The following is a 21,684-nucleotide window of genomic DNA, read 5'->3' on the forward strand; positions in this document are numbered from 1 at the left end:
CTCAACTGTATCTTCCCCATTCCCCAGGTGGTCCAGATGTGTTTGGACACGTATCCGGCAACCCTTTCTCCTAGAACTATAATCCACCCCAGAGAGCACAGCTGAGGCACTTTGGCCATTTATACCAAATGGGTACCAAAACCATGCTCCATCCTAAAACAGAGCCCTTTGCTCACCCATCTGCATCACCCTATCTCTCTAAGACACAGAACTGGTTCTTTCCTCTACAGGTAAGACAAACTCAAGCACAGAGCCTATTTCCACAAAGACATTTAAGCACGTATTTAGTTCAGTGGGAATTAAAGAGGCTCACTGCATATATCAGATCTGAGCTAAAATCCTTTCCTCAGATACTCCCACGATCAGCTCCACTCCAAGTGCCAAGATGCTGCGTGTCAATAGGACAGCCATGGCATGACCCCCATGTCAGCAGTGATATTACCAAACAGGCCTTTTGGAAATCATTCTGTAGACTTGTGATTTCAGGCTCTGGGAAGCCAAAATCATTTACACACTCTACTTCAGCTAATCCAATTAAATACTGTTATCAGATTAATTAGCCTCTTAACAATAATTATGATTAAAGAGATGCATACCCATGGTGTAGGGAGAGCCAGCAATAATGAATTAGTGTTACTTCTCTAAAGATCAATTTTGATTATGTTTTGACATGTAGAAACTGTCCAAAAACAGTCAATACGAAGAGGTTTGTTTGCTATATTGTGACCTCCTGAACCCAGCTGGAGAAGCTTAGCATTTCCCACACATTTATATGGCACAGCTCTGGGAAGATGCTATCAAAGATGGGCCAGTATACCACAGTCTAGGTTGTTCTGAGCCACAGTACAGATTTGTTGCAGCCAGTAGGAGGGATGGTGTAACTGATCTTTTCCAAAGAATAGTAGATGCTCTAGAAGACACAATTTTCCCTGCCTGATACCAACACTGGTAATGTGGTCTCAGCAATGACAACCCATCCCACCACAAACCAGCCATGGTCCATTGTTCCCACACCTCCTGCCACTCCTGCTTGGGAGGACGCTGGCAGATGACTAGCAAATAGACTAAACCCAGAAGATCCATGGCTCTTCCTTAATTTGAAACCACAGCACAGACCTTACCAATGATCTACAGCCGATGAGCCAAACCACTGTGTCTCTTTGCCTGCTCATGTCATTTGTGCTGCCCTTTCTCCAAGTGGCCTTCTTCCAAATGAACACACTCCCAAATTCTCCTTGTAGGCTAATGCATTGCATCCTGGCCAGTGGTTCTCACCCGTGCAGGTTTGTGTACTTTGCATTTTCTATTTGATTCCCCCCATATTGTTTTTAATCAATCTGTAGATTTCCTTTGTCAGTAGTAATTAGAGTGGAACATTTCCTTCCCCAGGGTGCAGTTCTGTAGCATAACGCTTTTCATTAATAGATGAGGGGGGAAAGTACAGAATGTGGTGATCTTGGGTCTGAACATACGTCTATGAAATGGCAAGCTAATGAGTTAATGTCTGGGTAGGAAAGCAGGGAGGGCATATGGAGAAAGCTGGAGGGCTGCTGTCTGTGAAATGGATCTCTCTTCTAGCCTCAAGTATAGTGCTCTGGATACAGCAATTACTGCAAGCTGTTCCATAGACCAGATAAACAATGAATCAGAGCCAGGCTAGTGGTATCAGAACTCATGCATGAGGAAGATGCATTATAGAGCATAGTTTCAATTATTGTATTTGCTAGCTCCACTTGTGAACCAGCCAGCTATGATAAATGTTATCATGCTGTTGTTTGCTCTGCATTTCCCAAAGTGAACTAAAAGACCACACAGCTTGGAACTGTGAATATTAATTACAAATGAAATTTCAGCATTAATCTTTCTTTTTCCATTCCCTTCCCCCCTCCCAGTCTGTTGTGAGTGTTAATGTATGGCAGCACTTCTTACGTTGTCAGAGAGCAAGGTGAGGGAGGGCTTTGGGGTATTTATTAATTACAATATTCACAGAAGGACAGAAGAATGAAGGCTGAAGGCTCCAGGGATAGTATTTCCAGCCTAAAATTAGCAGGCAGCTTTGGGTGACTGGATTCTACAAAGCAATATACAGTTGCATAAATTACACTGGTTGACTGTTGTCTTTAGGTCTTTCTGCTCTCCATTAGGTTTGGGAAAGTTTGCTCATGGTAAGCAGCAGTTGGAGACACTGATCGGGTATCTAGCAATAAATAGAAAAAGCCTCACATTCCAGTTTCATTAAAGGAGTATAAATCAGGAGTCAATGCGCTGCACCCAAATCAGGTTACCATATTGGAAACCTGTGCAAGAAAAAACTAGCCTTACAGCATTTACATTTCTCCATAGCTTACCAATTCACAGCGCTGTAAACCCACCAGCTTCACAAAATAGTCCGGCAAGAGCCATCTTAGCAGCTGTAATATCCACCTAGGTCATGTGCAGACCCAGCCATCACGCATTTCCCATGTCTGCATTCTCCAAGGACAAACTTTGTGGAGCTCCCAGTGTAATGGGGGGCACAAATGCTGAAAGCTCCTCAATTTGAAGCTTTATGTTGGACTTTTCCCCAGAAGGAATTATTGTTGAGTACATGTACATGAGTTGGAAATTTGTGCAGAGGAAATTACGGTTTGACTGGGAGTCAGTCAGGGGCTGTGAAGAAGCCTCTTTGGGGAAAAGGAAAAAATAAGAGTAACAATCACCAAACAATTTCCAATTAAATGAACGACTCAGAGCCAGTTTGAATAAGTTTAGCTTTAGTAAACCATGCAGTGGCTTCAGCGGAAGGTCCTGCCACTCCAAGCTTTAAAGAACAAAAGAGTTTGCTTACATCCTACTGAACCCTTGTACTTGGAAGCATCCATAAAGGAAACAGCATCACTAACAGAACAGATAACAGGGACTAGCACTGCTCAGGATGTGCTGGCTGAATAAAACCCTGGTTTCAATGAAGACAAGCAGCAAAAACCTGACTAGAGAATCAGGAACTCCATGAATCTCCTTATCAGCAGTAACCAGTGAAACACTATGGCATAGACCTTGACTAAGCAGAGGACAGTCAGCCTCCCAGACTGATTTTACCCAGATCAAAGCACAACAGTCTTCAGTATCACCTCACGGTGGGTTCAGTTGGAAATAACAGGATTTATTCCTACTATTGAGAACAATTTATTTCTTTCCAACTTTCTTTTTTCCTTCCTACTGCTTTTATAGGGGTGAAAGTTTCTTTGCCATGTTCATTATCTGCATCTTAAATAATTGAAAACTGTATTTTGGCACAGAGTACCATCAGTTTTCATGGTTTTAATTCAGCCACTGAGCTCCGATTAACTAGCATAAGACTCCCAGAGTGCCTTCCATCTATAATCAATTTCTCTGTGTCCAATGTCATTATTCCATTTGTTTCGATTTTGGTGTATCATTATGATGGTTAATTCTTTTCATATGCTATATCTTGCTGAAGTTCCCAAAATAAAGTTTGATATTAAAGGCAGGCTGGTCAGAAAGGCAGTATTTCTTTTTCAGTTCTGTGTTATGGATCTCCAGTTGATGAAAGTAGTGGTGGTGTGATTCTAATTGTAATTTGTGCAATACTCCAGTCCATAATAGTGTCTTGTTGAAATATGCATTAAAAAAGTCTATAACATTAGTGTAATGGACAGACTCCAACACATCTCTCTGATCTGGCTTCTTCATAAAGATATTAAATGACTGTCTTAATTAGATCCTAATATTAACAGGAATATTACATAAAGCTAAATGAGAACATAAACTTCAGCTGAAAGCTACCTCCCCACAAGCCCCTGCCCTCTGGTCTGGACACACCAAATTGTTCTGGAACATTGTTATTCTCCATCTTGGTTCCGCTGACTGCCCTTTTTTAAGCTTTTAGCAACAGATGATGCTTCCTGCCCCCAACCACCCCCAACAAAAGCTTTCAAATCTGTCAGAGAATACAAGGAATTACCTTGCTCAGGTTTGATTCACAATAATCTTGATTACTGCCCTGGCATTTCTTCAATTGAAGCACTAGGAAATTAATGAGACAACTACAATACAGTAAATTGGCCATTTCCCTAATTTCTTTTTTTTTTTTAAATAACGTTGATCTTGTCCTCATAGGCTGTAATAGAGGACTTCAAACAGAAGTCTATTGATGAAGGTCCCTGTACATCTTCTCCATTCATTAACAACCAAGAAGCTATTTTGGACCCTTGAAGTAACATCCAAACACCCCTTTTAAAGCTGTCCCACTATAGCCATCCTTATAAAGCATATATATATATATATGTACAAAGTTCTGGCAAAGCAGAGCCAGTTAGATCAGTCAGAATCTTCCTCACGCAGTAATGAAGACGAAGCAGAGACTTGTGCCTGCATTGTTCTATTAAGTTTCCCCTTTCGTTTCCATATCACAGCGTGCTCAGCCAAAGCTATTTTGGTGCTTCAGTGATCAAACTGATTTTTCCCTTTGATGATAATATGAAATATGATAGGATAATAGGGTTGTTATATAATCAAAGTCGACAGCAGGGAGCTAAATTTGTGTTGTTTTGATGAAGAGCACATTAGTGTGACATAAATAGACTAATCTGATTTATTATTATTATTTCTAATGCTTAATAATAGGGAAGAGTAGGGGAAATGAGACTCTGGGGAATAAGAGTGCATCACAAAGTGATAGCAGACGTCTGTGTGCTACGGAAACACAGGTTAGGCATTTTGGATACTAGGATGTCTTGTCATAGCAGCACTACTACTACCTGCTTCTAGCTGAGTTTCAAAAGAGCCAGTAGCAAGCAAGAGAGGTTGTGCGGAAAGAAATGTCTTAAGTGGAAGAAAACTAACGTTGTATCAGAGAAAATACCCTGTGAAAAGCAGTGTTGTGGGAAGAAAACTGGTATTCATGTAGGGCAATAAGAGGTCAGAGAGAGAGCAGACAAAAATCAGCTCACCTTTCACTGACTGATTTTTCATGTGTAACTGAAAAGCTGGGATTAACCTTGAACAAAAGCTTCCCTTTCACAATACTTTCTGTTCCAGTTCCAGACAGCTCAAGTCATTATTCACACATCACTCAAGAGCCACAAAAATCACCAAAGAGAGAGGTATATTTTGCCTGGCATACACATGAGAGTTCTTTTATTTGTGGCTGCTCACAAAGCAAGGTCCTGCAGGAGCTCATGCAAATGTCTGAACGTGTGCAGTCTTGCAAAGGGAACGTCTTGCCACTTCAGAATCTCATGTGTAACAAAAATACAGATTGGACAGAATTGCGGGTTCTTCAGGTGAAAAATAAAAATAAATAAGCATATTTTAAAATCCTAATGAATGCAGAAACAATTTAGCAAAATACTTTCCCATATACAAACTCCTTACAGCTTCTACACTTAAAAGTATGACTATGGACATCTACTCTGGCTCCTTTGTCTCGACATACATACATTTCTTCCACTACCTCTATAAACTTCAGCTAAGCTAAAGCAGAGCTCTTATAAAGCCATTGAGGTTTAATGCAAAGACTCTAAGTGGCAGATAACCCACAACATGCTGAGGTAAATTGTTCCTCTAGTTAAATACCCCATGTTATTAAAATCTACTACTCATTTATGGCTCTAGAGGGGAGATTTAGTAACAATTCAGCTATGGTATGTAACAGCTTTGAACTTCTGGAGTTCCACATAATTTATAGGACGTTTAAAGATTATTTTTGTATGCAGCAGAAATAGATTTTTCCTCCTTTCTTAAAGGAAAAAAGAAAAAAAGCTCACCAATGTTTTATGAGATGTAACAGGTTTTTGATTTGGTTTTGTTTTGTTTTGTTGTTTTTTTGTCACAAAAGTGCTGAAAGGTTTTGCTAAGTTCTGTTGCAGAAGTTCATTGCCAGGCAGACAGAATTTAACTCAAGTTCTGCAAAACCCCAAACTTTGCCTGCTTTTCTCAAGTGTCATATAGACCCAGCAGTTGTACACGATATAGATGCGTGTATTCCAGGCATACTTTTTCTTATCTCCTTAGCAGGAAAAGAAAGCTACATCTATTTGCACTTCTGAGATGCCTCAAGCAAAGACTATGAAAGTGAATTTGGACAGCACTGTGAAACCTATGGGCCACTCTTGTGGAACCCAGCTTCCAGGTGGTAGTCGCTGAGGTGGTTTAACACATCCTGAAACTGGTTTTCTAGGTGTGCTTGCTTCAGTACTTCTGCCACCAGCATTTGCCTTTGGACATGGTACCAGCAGCACAGCATTACAGCACCCAGCATGCTCTCCTACTGTGTTGAAGGATGTTATCCCCACACATTAGGCTGCAAAAGTCCACCCTCATCCATCCTCATTAAGAATCCTAAATTATTTCTTCATTAATCTTAGTGGAGGTTTTCATGCCACAGCAATTTATAATCCCAAAGGAAGTTGCATAGGGGAGTCAGAGTCATGGATACTCGCTTTCCATCTACTTACTGAAACACAGCTATGGAAATTAGGAGAACATGAACACATTTGATGATACAGCTAGTAATTTAAAGCCAGGGAGAAGAGAACAGAGGAGGAATGACATTCCTTATTTCTCCTTATTAAAGCTCTTTATAGATGCCTCTTTGAAAGGTTATCAGCATCCATCAGCGCACAGAGCTCAAGAGGTGGGGCTTGTGCAAACACACACCATCCAGTTTTAAGAAAAAAAAAAAAAAAGATTATTGCTTTTACACTGAGAGCACAAAATGATAGAATCAGCAGGATGTGATTAGTGCCAAAAAAAAGATGGGGTTTATATGGTGAATTAACATTAAAGGTGATTTAAAAGATAGGATTAAATTAGAGACAAAGTGCAGGTTTATAAAAGTCCCAGTCCTACCCTTGTCAAACCAAAGATAAATCTCCCAAAGCACTAAATCCCATGTAACAATTGCAAATTCCTGTTGTCTTAGAAGGGAGCTGGATTAGGCCTCTAAATCAGTCTGTAAAGTCTGTTTGGTCCAGATGAACAACCAAGAGATGGACAATCTCCAAGGAACAACTCTACTACATGGTCTTAACATGCTGCACTACAACTTGCCAAGGCAATCACTCCCAACGGTACCCTCCAAACACTGGAGTAAAACTGCTTTTGCCCATTACTGCTAAATCCATTTTGCCTTTCTGCCTGGCAAAAAAGCAGTATCACAGCTAATCTCACAAGTTCCCAGTGAGCCAAACACAAGATACTGTCCCTTGAATTCTTCCTGAGACCAACAAAGGCTTTCCATTATTTACAAATCAAAAGCATTTAGAGACAATCATCTTTATTTTTTTATTTAAAACAAGGAATGCCCTGTCACTATTATATAAGAAAAAATATACATCCACCTATTTATACCCATCCTAATCCAAGCATTCCAAAAAATATAATTCCTATTCATGCAGGTAATTGCTGCACAAATTAATAATAATAATAATAATAATAATAATAATAATAATAATAATAATAATAATAATAATAATAATAATAATAATAATAATAATAATAATAATAATAATAATAATAATTTTATAAATAAAATAAAAATAACAAAATACACTCTGTAATTCCAACAATTGTCCCAATTTCTCTTAAAAATCCCACTTGTAAATTGTTGGAACAGTTGAAAATGATAAAAGTAAATATAGTTAAATCAATAGGATAACTTGCTTTTGATTATTAATTCCATTGCTATTTTTTCTTGTGTTTTTATTATGCATACCAGTTTTACAAAGTGCATGCTTTATTTTATTTTTTGTTTTTTAAATTTTGAACTGGCAAGCTAAAATGATCCATCTTTTCCTGCCTTTTTTAAATGTTAGTACAATCTAAAATCTAGCATTAAAAAATTTATCATGATACACCTGGTATATTGACTGCTTATGGCGCATGCTTGTTTTGGCAAAAAACAAAACTGGCTCCCCTCCCACCCTCCCCGTTCCGTTTGGAAGCAATCTAAAAGTTAAAAGCAGGCTCAACACAATTGCTTCAAGGGAAAAAAAAAATAATACCTGATGCTTTAATTTTTGTCACATGGCACTAGTTGTGGAATTGCACGCGCACCCACACGCACACGCACCCGACACGCACGCAAGCACACACGCACGCTGCAACCTGCTCGTGAGGAAAATAGTTTATTAGGTCAGGAGTGCCAGTGGCACATGAAGGCTCCCAGCTGTGTGTGCAACTTTGGATTTGGTACCCACTTCACGTCACCTTGAATCCTCTGACATCCACCGAGGGGGTAATGTAAGGCATACTTTGCTGGAACAGTAATAATCCATGCGTCATGCTCAAAAGCTGAGTCTCAGAGGAGGACTGGCTTTCGTTGCTCCCTTTGGCCTCGCTCCGTCTCACTCAAGGAACAAAAAACCCAAAACAATGGAAAAGAACTGGGGAAAACAAGGAAAGCAAAGAAGACAAATCCCTTTAAATGGACTTTCGCCTTTTCATCAGCCTGTGGTTATCTGTAAAGCTGTGCAACCCAGGTGAGATGGAGCTGACAGGAGATGGGAAAAGGCTGTTTTTCAATGTGCTTGGCGAGATCTCCTCTATCTTGTAAGAGATGGAGTGAAAGTACTGGGGGTTCAGCTTTGAGCTGAACGAATTTTGGTGGGACACCACCCGGCTGGTGTACTCGTGGGACCTGTAACACATGCAGGAACAAACTGACTGAAGGTCTGTTACTTCGGCCTTGTACCGTGGCCGACCATGCTGGGAGTCCTCTTGGATGTGGATAATCATGCTGTTGCGGTTCCCTGCCAGGGATGCCCGTTCCTCGGCATCCCGCCTCTCGTCCTCGCTGTTCATGGTTAAGAACCTGAGAACAACCAGATTTAGAAATGCCCCGATGACTGTCAACCCCACTAGAATGTACATAAAGCTAAAAGCCACGTAGAGAGGCTTCTTCTGAAGGGCCCCTTTGGTCTGCAGGGCCACATAGTCTCCAAACCCTATCGTAGTCAATGTTATAAAGCAGTAATAGTAAGCATGGAAAAAGCTCCATTCCTCATACTGGGAAAAGGCTGCTGCTCCAATGCAGAGTGTTCCCATGCAGGAGAAGAAACCCACAGTGACCATGTTTTCCATGGAGACCTCAGTGCTCCTCATCCCACAGCACTTTTTGATGCGTTTCAAGAGGTACTTGACAAAGGTGTTCATCCGCTCGCCCAAGCTCTGGAACATGACGAGTGTCAGTGGGATCCCCAGGACTGCGTAGAACATGCAAAAGGCCTTCCCCGCGTCCGTCCCTGGGGCAGCATGTCCATAACCTGGTGGGGGGAAGGAAAAGACAGGACAGTCAGCAAGGCAGGTGACGACCACAGCTTCTGCTTCACACAAGCCACGTGTATCGCAGAGACTGATGCTGCAGCCAGATCCAAAGCTACAGGAACATTGCAATCAGACAAGTCGTTTTATCTTCTCACTCATGTCCCGGACCTGAAGCAAATAGGACATGACAACAAAGGGTACACACAGGGGAGGGAAAGATGAAAGAATGGGCAATCCATCCTACTTCAAATAACTGTGCAGTCTCCTAAAGAAGATTGTATCACGTTCGTTCGCTACAGAAATTTCACGTCCATCCTGCATCACATGCAGTAGTGGGAACTTTGAAAATAGGTGGACTTTTCCACAGTATTTTTCACAGGAGTTGGTGTTGCCCTGTCCCAAAACCAGAGTATGCTGGTGGCATCCAAATTCTGTGTCTGCCGGCAGCATGGAGTTAACAACCACAGGCCCACCAACCAAAGAAATTCCTTTTCAAACTCTTCCATACTGAAAAAACCTTTTTCCTAGAGACCCTATGAAAGCCACTCACTGCTGGAACACCACAGGACTTTGGGGATTTAATGCTTGCTCCATCTTTAATTATTGACGAATAAGCAACTTACCAGCTTGTTTTATAGTTTTACAGCTTTTACAGCTAGTCTGGCAAAGGCAATTTCATCAGGATGTTAAACTAACCGAGGACAGAGGATGTAGCATGTTTCACAGCATAGTTTACAGACGGTAAAATCATGGTTAAGACTTTATTCTAAGTCAAACCATAAGGGGGGAGGGTTTATTTTGAAAATTTGAAAAAAATTATCTGAAATGTCACTTTTTCACATCACACTGCTTGAAAAATAAACATTTCTTGCAGCCGAGATTCTAAGTGACAGTACCAAAGTCTCCAAAATAGGATGGCTGGGACTCACCTGGCCGTGGTGTGCATTGACCATGTGGGTACCGCTATCTAGACTCCCCTTAGTCACTGAATAGCAATCTTGGGACAGAACTCTCAGCTCGAGATGAATATACCTAAATTGTGGTATCTACATGTGTGCTAGGTGTCCAAGCGCCCATTATAGTTGACAAAGATTTAATGAGACCAGGCAGTAGTGAGTTATTTAACTGACCAACCCAAGTCTACCTTATGACAAGATGAAACAACAGTACTGGCTCTTCCACTGAGTGTATTCGTTAGGTCCTCATTAGACTGCCCAGATGTCTCTTGGCAGCAGAAGAATTTAGACACCTACTGCACAAGGGACAACTACATGCAAACAGCCAAATGCAGGCACCTTGATCATGAGTAGAGCTCTGCCCTTAGTGACTAGCTCCAGTGTAGGTGCCTGCATTGTAGACACCAAAGGTTTAAATCAGCTTTCCAGAAAGAGGCACCTGGCATCGTTCTCCTGAGGAGACTCCTGAGATACCAGGATATCCATAGGGGGCTGGCAGATGAAACATGGGGTGTACAGCAGACCCATGCTTTTACAGATCAGAAGCTGGAGGCCGGACAGCACCTGAGACCTGACTGAGGCAGGACCATTCCCCTCCTACTTCCTCAGCCCTGCCCATCACCTTTGGACTCAGGTCATGGACCTGCTGCTCTGAATTTGCCTACTACCTTTTTTTTAAACTGTTCACACTGCCCACCTCCTCAGCCTCCTTTGGCAACAGATTCCAGAAGTTCACTATCTGCTGTGGTGAAAGGTACTTCATAATTTCAAGCAATCTCCTTGTTTCAGCTAGTGCTGCTTAGCTCTGGTATTAAAGTTCTACATTGACCATATCTACCACCTTCACGACTTCAGCTAAACTCAGCTTTATCTCTGCTCTCAGTTTCCTCCTGTCTGAATTGGAGCCACAGCCTTTTTAGCTCATATAAGAGAAATCACATTCCCTTGATCATTTCAATCTCCTTCTCTGGACCTTATCTAGCTCTACCAAATAATTTTTGAGGTGTAGAATTCTTCATAGCCCTCAGAATGTGGGTGCACCAGAGTCTGCAGTATTGCTAGATCAAAAATAGGAACACCAGGCAACCTTCAACATGAAAAGCAACAGTGGACAAGGAAACTAAAATGAGAAAACCAGCAAGAATGCCCTCCAAAAAGCAACAGGTACTTCCTTAGCTCAGCTGCTAGCTGTTGGCAGATGGATGGGATGTCAAAAACAGTTTACAAAAGAAGCACATAACTCAAAATAGGAAGTTCTTTCCAGGTTACAAAACAAACAGAGATTCACCTGTTGCACTGGGCCAGCCAGCCTGTTCATCATAAAAAGCAGTTTCCAAATTACCTGGAAAGGGAAGTATCTTCAATAGATTGATGATGGGTTTGTTCCACCTGACTGTCCTTCAATAAAGGCTATAATTGCCTCTCATTACTAAGATCAGCTTTTGAACTACAGGGGTGTTAATTAAACCAGGGACATCTTTCCATTTTATAGCTTTAGTTACAGCTGATAAAGAGAACGAAAGCTTCAGAAAATGTGATTTTCCAGATGGTTGCAGAGACGGCAGCTGGTGGAAACAACTTTCACTTCAGGTTCTAAAGGAAATGGTTGGGGTGAAAAAAGATTTCTTTTGATATCACTATATCCCTCTCACTAAAGATATCCACTTTACTGACTGAAGACAGTTTAGGGAAATTATAAAACATTAATATTACATGCTTACACAGTATCTCGCAATTGATTTTTTAAGATTTGCCACAGACTTTGTAACTATCTTGGGACTCACAGCTCTCCCATAAGATAGAAATACATCCATATCCCTGTTTTACAGATAGGAAAGCACAGAGACCAGCAGGCTTTAATTTCTTTCCAATTCACATTAGTATATAGAACATCCAGAAATCCTGAATTCTGTTCTGCCCCCATCATACTTACTTCCCACAATATCGGATAAATGGTTTTTACCATGTTTTCACCTTGAAGCTGGGGTAAAGAAAGGATTTTATTCATGAAGCTGGAATAAGACTTTACAAGTAGATTCATGCATAGGGGATCAGAGTCATACATTTCTCCAGTACAGTATGGCTTTAAGGAATTGGCACCTTAGTCATTGCCTTCAATACTCTGAGAGGTTTCAGAATACACCAAAGAAAGACTCAACTCTCTGTTACTTTAGCATTACAGAATCTGTCCAGCAATACAGAGAGCAATGCAAAAAAAGCAAACTCCAGCAGTGCATGTTCTCTGAAATTCAGTATATCTCAAATTTAAAACAAACTACTATCTCCTTAACATCAGAGACTGCCTCCAGGAAAAATGAGGAGGTCAGTAATTGCCAGAGCAATCGGGATGCAGAGGATCATTAATGCCAGGAAACAGCCCTCTGCAGTGCATACGGTTAGTCTCCAAGTGTTGGGTTTTACCTTTACCAAGGAAAGGCAGAAGCCGAAAGAATTGCCTTGGTGGCAGATTTCAGCTACCAAAATTCAGCCAAACTTTCTCCACATGAATGCCACTGCCCTTTACCATATGAAGAGATGACTCCATGTAAGCCATAAGAAACACAAGGTTTAAAGAGAAAGGTTAGGCATGACGTTGGTATTTCTCTTCTGTGGTGAAGAAGAAAGATCAAACAGAAGACCTTAAAATTAAGCAAAGCAAATGCATCCCCTAACAAGCCATGGGACTGAGATAATAGTGAGAAAGGTATAGATGGAGCTTTACAATAGACCACACCTAGGTAAATACTACCTATGCTACTCTAGTATACTAACCAGTTTGCTGAGGTCCCACAATACAGAAACATGACCACAGCAAGCAGGTTTGTCTGATATTTAATAAGATGTAATTTGAATGATCAAGGACAGTCTAAATAACTTTCACCTTGATTGGAAGTTACGTCATTAGTACTCTCTCTCTCTCTCTCTCTCTCTCATAATACCCCCCAGCTGCTTAGCCTTTCAAGACAGAGCTCATCTGGGTTGGCACCAAGAATAGTTTGGCATGAGGAAATGTCATGTCTCAGAATGTTACTCCAATTCTGGACTGCAGAGCACCAATGCACCGCAAAAAGGTCTCCTCCCAGTTATTGAAGCGCTGGGCTACAGACATCAAGCAGAACTGCAGGAAGGTGTAGGCAAGGAAGGCAAAGGGTCAGACTGTAAGGGCTGACACCAAGTAAGTACTCATGTCCTCTCTGCCTTTGATTTTTCCAGGATTTGTCCATTCTCCAGTGAAAACTCTCAAAGAACATGTGCAACTATATGCAATTCTAGAAAAGAAGGGAATACTATGTTCTTATTTGCCAGAAAGTAGCTATGAAATTCTGGAGAAAACACATTCAGCCTCTTTCAAAGCTTGTTTTTCCATGGTGCCTTTCAGATGAAACACAGAAACTCCTCATTACCATCTATGTGAGATCCATTCAGGAGGAGAACCCAAATAGCTTTCTCTCACTTCTAAGGGGACATTTTGCTGGGGTACAAGGCCACAACCATAGCGTGCCGCGGAACACAGGGCACAGCTACCTGGAACCCAACAGCAACCACAAGCAGACAGCTGAGGAAGAGTATAGGAATAGTATAATTAAATGTGACATTTCCTGCAAGTATTCATGTACCCAGCTTCATCATTTGGAGCTCAGGGATTTCCAAAGTCAGATATGGTGTCAGGGGTTTTAGTAACACACAATGGATTTCTCTTCCACGAGCTTGAGCATTGTCCCTTGGAAGTGTATAAACTTTTAGCACCTGCAATATCCTGTGGCAAGAAGGTCCACAGAGCAACCATCTGTTCTTTAAAAAAATCACCATTGCTTCTTCACTTCTTTCCCATTACTATCATCTGATGTCCCCACCTCCTCTATAGAAAAGACCAGGAACAATCATGCCCTGTTCTTCTGTGTGTCACTCATGATTTTATAGACATTTTATTTTATCAACAAAAATGCTGTGCCTGCATTCAGGCCCCCAGCAAGTTTCTCTGGCATTGTATAGCCTCATGCGGACAGACCAGCTTGCTCAGATCTACATCAGTGATCTTTGCACCACGCTCAGCTGCAGGGTATAGACAGGCCCATAACGTCTGTCTTGTCCTCCAATACAAATTCTCTTGAATAACACTTTGCTTCTGGGGCAAAAAAGGTCTCAATAAACAACTTCATGCTATTGCAATGAAGCAGACTGCCCAGACTAAGTAAATCCATACCAAAAATAAAACATTATGGGAAAAAATGCTGAATACTTTCAGTGTGTGGCATCTACATAGTAACCACCCCAAGTACTACAAGGTAATATTTACTCTAGCAAACTGAACTGGGACAAGGGATGGATTCCAGCACCAACTCATGACTGTCCACACTCTTAAATCATTATCACAGATCCCATCCTGGCCTTACCCTGGAGCAACCAGCACTGTCCCAGGCAAAGTCCATGCCTGGTCCACCCATGGAGGTTAACACTGGCCAGGGACGACTGCAGCTAAGCACCACTCTGGGGTGGTACATGTGTTTAGCTGTTACTGGCATTCTCCATGCCATCTCTGCTGATCTCCATGTCTTAGAAAACATAGGTCCTGCTCTACTTAGTAGCACAGATGGAGCCCGCGTGGTGTAAAGCAAAAGGTGTTTTTCTACACTGGGCTCTGTCAGAGATTGGGAGAGGTTTGTCTCTAGATGTGCATTGGTAACAGGCCAAATATATGGCCATTGTTCAAAAAGAACAGTTAAATGTGGCAGTGGCAAGTTATTTATAGGTCACGTTCAGGCCAGTGTGTAGCTGCAGAGCAGCAAAGCCTCATTCACATTCAATGTACAACAGGTTTTAGATGTCTTGAATCTTGAAGCAAGACTGCGTTATTCATGAGGGACACTTTATTTCTCTCAGGAGTAGGCTTCTTCCCTCATTCATCTACACATCATTCATCCCCGTGATGGACATTTGGGCCTGGTCATCTCTGACAACAGCCTCCGGAAAGAAATGAACTACTCCATCCCTGCAATTCAAACCTTTCTTACTCATGCTGGCAGCAGCCCTGGCTGTGAGATAATGAAAAGAGGATAACGGCACCTGTTACTCAGATGGGCAAGCATAATTCAGATTAAAACATCTTCCTGATGTCACACACTTCAGAGGTTCATCTACATCAGAGAAACTGCCACAAAAAACAGGCTGGCTCTCCCTGGATTTGCTGCTCCTGCTTTCAGCAGGGAGAAGAAACAACATGGCCTTCACAGTGCAGACGAAAGAGGTTTCGGTAGGGATCAGGGAGACAGTTCATCTAAATAACTGGTAGTAACTTGTTTACCAGGACAAAGGCATTATCCTGTGAAGGACATTTGAGAGCACATCATGGATGCTGCTTTACCTGCATGAACGCTGCCATGTAACTACACCAGTCTCCTGGCACACAAGCACTGCTGACTGCTCCCTCTTCTCTGTCCTACATGTCTGGGCTTTCCCTGAATCCTGCTGCCTTTCTCCCCAGACATCTCCAGGATCTCTTTTTCTTTCACTGATGATGATGTCCCTGCAGCACATCAACTGAATAATCTCTCTGAGTTTTGCACAGCTTCCCCTTTCATCCTCAAAGACATCCTCCCCTTCCATGGTCAAAAGACAGTCTCTAATGTCAGGTCCACATGTGACACATGGCTCCCTACGGGAACACACAGCAATATGAGAAGATGTCATCCTGTGTTGTGAAGACAGGGACATCGTGTGAGAGGAAGAAGAATGTGCCAACCACAGGTGCAACCTCAGCTCTGAAGGTCAGCACAGCCTCTCACACCGGCTCATCCCTGGTCTGTTATGATTGCTTCCATGTCCTGACTGCAGAGATAAGGCTGTGTCACCCTGGAAATTACACTCGCTGCTTCCTATCCTGGGCAGCAAGGATTCAGCAGGCCTCCCTCACTTTATTCTCCCCACAGTCATTTTTTCTCATTGATCTTGGAACAAAACTTTCAAGATGTTCATGGAAAACAGCTTCAAAAGCAGCTCTGATCGGATAGGCAGGCACACACATATGCAGAAGCGGTGTGCAGCAGGGAAACGAGGGGGAGAAGAAACAGCTTCTCTCTGTGATCCACTCGTGAGGATGCAGCCAAAGCTCGTCTTGCAGATGCACCGTGAGTCAGGACAGATGGGTGCCTCAGCCCTGGAAATTACCCCCACTGCCACAATCTCTGAAGCTCACCAGGCACGCTGAATGTACTGCCTGTCAGCAAATGCAGTGCGTGACAGCCCAGAAGCAGACCTGAAGAACTCATCCACAATGACTGATAAGACTGATAACTACCGCCAAGCCAGCATGATGCCAACTCCTGTGCCACTCACCCCTCTGCCACATTTCCTCACTCCCTTCATTGGCCTGGTCTGCAGCCATCCCACATTACCTCCCGCCTTATGAAACCTGAACCTCCCAGTTTGGAGCACTACTGATAGCAATTTTTTCCTGTAGTTTCTCTTCCAGCCACACCAAGTTGCAGTAAATACCAGCATGGTGACTGCTTTGTGTTGCCCAAACTGCCTGTTGGCATAAATACCCACCCTTGACCATTATCAGATGTTGCTAAACCATATCCCGTTGGAAGATACAACCATAAGAAAAGTACTGTATCAACTGTGCTTCGGTAACTGCTGAAGAACACAGCCCTGAATGCTTAAGCCATGATAAAGCAAGAACTGAGGCCATCAGCTGCAACAGCCTTCTGGGTAGTCCTCTTGTGGGTGTAGCTTGGGAAGACAGCATGTTTCTCATACTACCTTAAATTATAGGGATCCAATTTAGTGAAACACAGCCATGCACTGCCACGCTTATTTCTGATTCAGGGTAGGACTTAGGTTTGGCTGGTTTCATCTGGAGATCACACGCAATATGGTCAGATGTTCCCTGCAAGAAGTTGCCTCTCTTGAGGAGACTTCCTTTGGGTTCTTAGATGATCAAGGAAAATAATGTGTCCCAGTAAGGCTGTCAGTAAGGTCACCTCCATGGGATGTGTTGGAGAACTGTTTCAGAGGTTCTCAGACTGCTTAGACTTGGGCTTTCCTCCTCCATCCCTGCCTGGACTTCACCACCAGCATGTACAAGGGATGGCCTGTCATCTGTCTTGTTAGATGCCTACCTGGGATGGTGAGGGGACAAACTGATTCAATTCATTGGGGCAGAGTAGCTGGAAGTGCTACTTATACAGTCACGTACCATCAGGGGTGAGTGCCCTGCAGTTTTCACCCTCTCCACTGCCAAAGAGACCTGGGAGCTTCTCTGCTTTCCCTCAAAAAGACCTTTTCCTCCTGAATTTACACCCCAATGGGACACAGTTCCCCCATTTTGAGAGCTATTGCTTCTAACGTTAAAGTACAGATTTGGTCACAACATTTGGCCCTTTCAGATACCCACTGGGTTCCCACATGGAGGAACAGGTTTACAAGTTTTAACCAAGCCATAAGAAACTTTTCTTTTTTGAATTAGTTCTGGGTTTATTCTCATTTCTTGATAAGAATGAGCCACCTATATCTATATCTCTGCCTATCTGTCTTTCCTCGCCAATAGCTTTGAAGTTGTTCACCAATTTCCACCACTTAGAAGAAGCTGTAATGCGAACTTGATAGCAATCTGTTTTGCTGGCCTTGCCATCTGGCCAACCTGTGAATTCACAGAAAAGGGCCCAAAACTCACCACACACAGCGAGCAGACTCAGCTGCAATGTGATCAGCTCTTCCTCTGGCCAGTTACAGGAAAGAAACAGGATCTGGGGGTCCTGCAAGGTGGGGTGGCACGCAGAGGCATGGGAGAGAACTGCAGGAATAAGATAACTCGTATTACAAGACAGCCCTTCATGGAATACTTATCTGCCTGTGAGGATGAGGAGGCAGATCAAGGTTCAAGAGAACTGGGGGATGTGTTGGAGTTCACAGAAAAACAGGCTTGACTGCTGCTGCTGCTCCTCAAGAAACTACTTGTTTCTAGCAAAAGGCAAAACCTGAAAAATGTTGTTTTAAAAAAAAATATATTTGAGTTCTGCATTTGTTTGTGTTGGGTTTTTTTCTTTTGCATGTGAACCTTTTCCATTTTTTTCTGTGTAAAAATTACACTAGAAAGGGTTTTACTAAAAAAGTAAATGAGGGAGAGTGGAAATTTTCAAATGGCCTCATGAAACCACTGATAATCTTCCTGCTCATCTATATGACACAGAAGACCTGATTCTCTCTGACCTCCTCTTGTTGAACTTGGCCTCTACTTTTGCAGCTTAGGTAAGAGAAGTCTGTGATCACTGGCAATTATTTTAAAGAAGATGACAGAGCATCCAAGGTAAGTGCCACCTGGTGTATCACCCCCCAGGAAAGCAAGGATGCCAACACTTGCCAGTTAATCTTGTCCAGACATAGAAACATTATCTCTACTCATCTCTGAGACTTCCTCTGCTTCAGAAAAGAGGCTGGGAAGAGGGAAGATGTTCCACCCCAGCAATATGAGGAGACTAGCTTTGAAAGCAGCAGCAATTTGGGCTGTGTTTCTAGTATACCATTTCCCAACTCCTCCTGAAACCAACAGCCCCTCTGTTCTGGCTTTCCAGCTGGGCAGTAGTTGACAGTTCCCTGGACTACAGCTGACCTTGGCCACCTATCTGAAGAAATCAACAGCAGTACAAATTGGCAGCCAGGCACACCACCAGGAGGGCCTGTGTGCATCACAGGGATGCAGCAAGACAGATCAGCCATCAAGCTGGATTCTTGTAACTGCAAGAAAAAAACACATCCGAAGTCCAAGGACAAGCAGGTTGACTGTCACTCTTTGGGTTCATACATCTTGGAAGCTTTGTGGTAAGCACCAAACGATCACGTCTTCTGGAGCCTGCACACCACCAGCTCAACGCTAAAACCTCTGCATCTGGACCACACTGTGTTTTATATCTCTTTGGCACTGAGACACCTGACTGCACCAAGCCCTGTAGCACTTCTGAGTCAACATTTTCCCACTCCCTCTTTCTGACTGCTCCTGCACGCCTTTCCACCCCTTCCTCCTCTCCGTTTTGTTCTCTGAAACAGTCAGGGGATTGACCTGAGGCTCACATCACATCTAGTCCCAAGACAAATCATGCCCAGAACAAGTTCTCAATCTGAAGCGAATCACAGCAGCCACTAGGAAAAGACTTATCAGGTCATGTTATCCATTCCCAGGGGCCGGCATATGATTGTTCCCTACAATATATTCTCCAGGGCTTTGTCCAGTTTTGTTTAAATGATTGAAATAACAGGGTTTCTGCTCTGTCCCTTAGGAAATTATTCCCTTGAGTAGCAGATCCAGCTATTAGGAAGGGTTTCTTTGACACACAACTTGTATTTTCCTGTTGCCTTTTATCACAAATGTTCTTTTATAGCCCTTAATCCAACACATCCCCTTTCACTCCATCATTACTTGGTCCTTTACACATCTTGGAGATAGTCACAGCTTCACCCCTTAGTCAACATTAGCTATAAACAGAGCTCTTTGGGGCAGAGTCCTGCAGCAAGGAAGAAAATGGGTGTTTTACAGCATAAACCTAAGATTCAGTTTTTAAATGTCTCTTAAGAAGCAGCAACTTATGTGATCAATTTTATTTCGTTTGTTTGAGATGCCTCTTGCTCTTCAGAAACTTCTAGGATCTTTGCTAGAGTTGTACACAATCCTTGCAGATGCAGGACCACGGCAGCAGGTTACCAGTTCCCTGGAGTGCAAAATATCCTCTTTGGGTACATAGGTCTGACTGGTCATCACCTTAACATTATGTCCTCATCATATAAAAAACTTTTCCTGATATTTCACTTCTTTACATCCTAAAGGCTCCTTCTACTGCAAATATGTGACTGCAGTAAGCACTGTTTTTCCTCAGTCCCCTCTATAAATGGCCTTCTTGGGCAATTTTGATTGTTTTCTGTAATTAATTTTGGTTGCTCCCAGTTTATTGGCAATGATCTGAGACCTCTCCATGAGGGGGCAAGATGAAGGGCTCACCACCTGCAAAGCTGGCAGGATGATCCAAACAGCACCTAAATGGATCAGGGAAAAATACATCAGGAAGAAGTGTAGGGGCCCACGTCCTAACAGAGGCCAAAAATGAACGGGTTTCTTCTTCCTTCACTACACTGTGATGACAGAAAAGGGGCATGAGACATTTCTGACTTCTCTTTGTTTGAAGGGTTAGTTCTTTTCAAATTAAAACTCCATCAGGCCTGAGCCTTCACAGGGTTAACAGGATTCTGCTCTCAGACCTGCTGAATGCCTGAGACAGCTCTCAGTCTGACACTGCCAGGATCTCAACAAAAAACCCTGCTCAAGAAACGTTACCAAAGGCCAGCATGCAGCAAAGTGGCTCAGATCATTAATGACGCAGTAACCGTCCTCTGAACCTGTGATGTCATTATACACTGCAGTCCACAGAGTTGTTTGCAAGTCAGTGTGACATCAAAAGCTGTCCAAGCTGGTCTGGTAAAACACAGCACATCCGGCGAGAGACACGGGGTGACATTAAAGGACACGGTTCAGCTGTGTTTCCACTGAAGCAATTGCATTTTGCCTCTGTGACTCTCCTCTCTATGCAACTAAGAGACAGAAAAGCACAGACAACTTGCCATGAGTTTGCTCACATATCTGGTTTTATTTTGTGCTGTATCTACTGCAGATTGTTCCCATGTGGAAGAAAAAAAATAATATATATATTTCAAACTTTTAGAAAATACTAATAGACACATGGCATTTTGAGCAGATTCTCCTCTGCTGTTTGAGAAACCAGGGCTTCCCCAGCTAATAGGGGGAAGGGTTAGCAATTCCCACTGTGCTCAACTTCTGTCCCATCTGGTAAAACATGCCAGCAAACCAGTTAAGAGACACGATTTTTACTAATGCAGATAAAGTGGTACAAGCTCTGATCTAGACAAAATTATACAGATACAAAAGAGCTTCTTCCAGGGTAGTCTCTGTCTCGGCAGGTGAACATCAAGTGTGGAGGAGCCACACTTCCCTCTTCTTTGCTTCTCATTCTCTGTCCCTTCATGACCATGATAAGGATGGATACAAGTTTTCCTGCTTCTAGACCTTTGCAATCATAGACTTCTTTACATCAGTTACAGTATTTATCATACTCTTCTTTAAAGAAAAGCACTCCCAAACACATCTGACTGTGGCTGGCTGCAGTTTTGGCCACGGCTATTTTCCCTGCAGACACTCTAATTTTTGCAGCAGCTTTATTACCTGAAACCTGGCCTCAGTGATCTAAGCCCAAGCAAGTGCAGTCCATCATAATTTCCCCCATTACATCACATATAGACTGAGCAGTGATTCAACTGGATTTATAGATAGATTTCATCAAAGGGGTACATGCACTTCATTAAAAAATGAAAAGAAAAAAAAAAAAAAAAAAGAAAAGCATTTTGCTCAAATGCTTTGGATTGTCTTTATTTTACCAATGTGCTCTTTTTCCCAAAA

General features: G+C 42.5%; 1 protein-coding gene across 1 annotated transcript in view; it reads right to left on the minus strand.

Moving 5' to 3' along the window:
* Nucleotides 1-7,944: 7,944 nt before the first annotated feature.
* Nucleotides 7,945-21,684, minus strand: part of KCNK9 (potassium two pore domain channel subfamily K member 9) — an 84,643-nt gene continuing 70,903 nt past the window's right edge. The window contains exon 2 of the mRNA XM_056333221.1: nt 7,945-9,266. Within this exon, the coding sequence (XP_056189196.1) occupies nt 8,425-9,266 (842 nt within the window). The 3' untranslated portion in view covers nt 7,945-8,424. The remainder of the gene's footprint in view (nt 9,267-21,684) is intronic.

This window comes from Falco biarmicus, chromosome 3, assembly GCF_023638135.1.
Source record: "Falco biarmicus isolate bFalBia1 chromosome 3, bFalBia1.pri, whole genome shotgun sequence".
NCBI classification, from domain to species: Eukaryota; Metazoa; Chordata; class Aves; order Falconiformes; family Falconidae; genus Falco; species Falco biarmicus.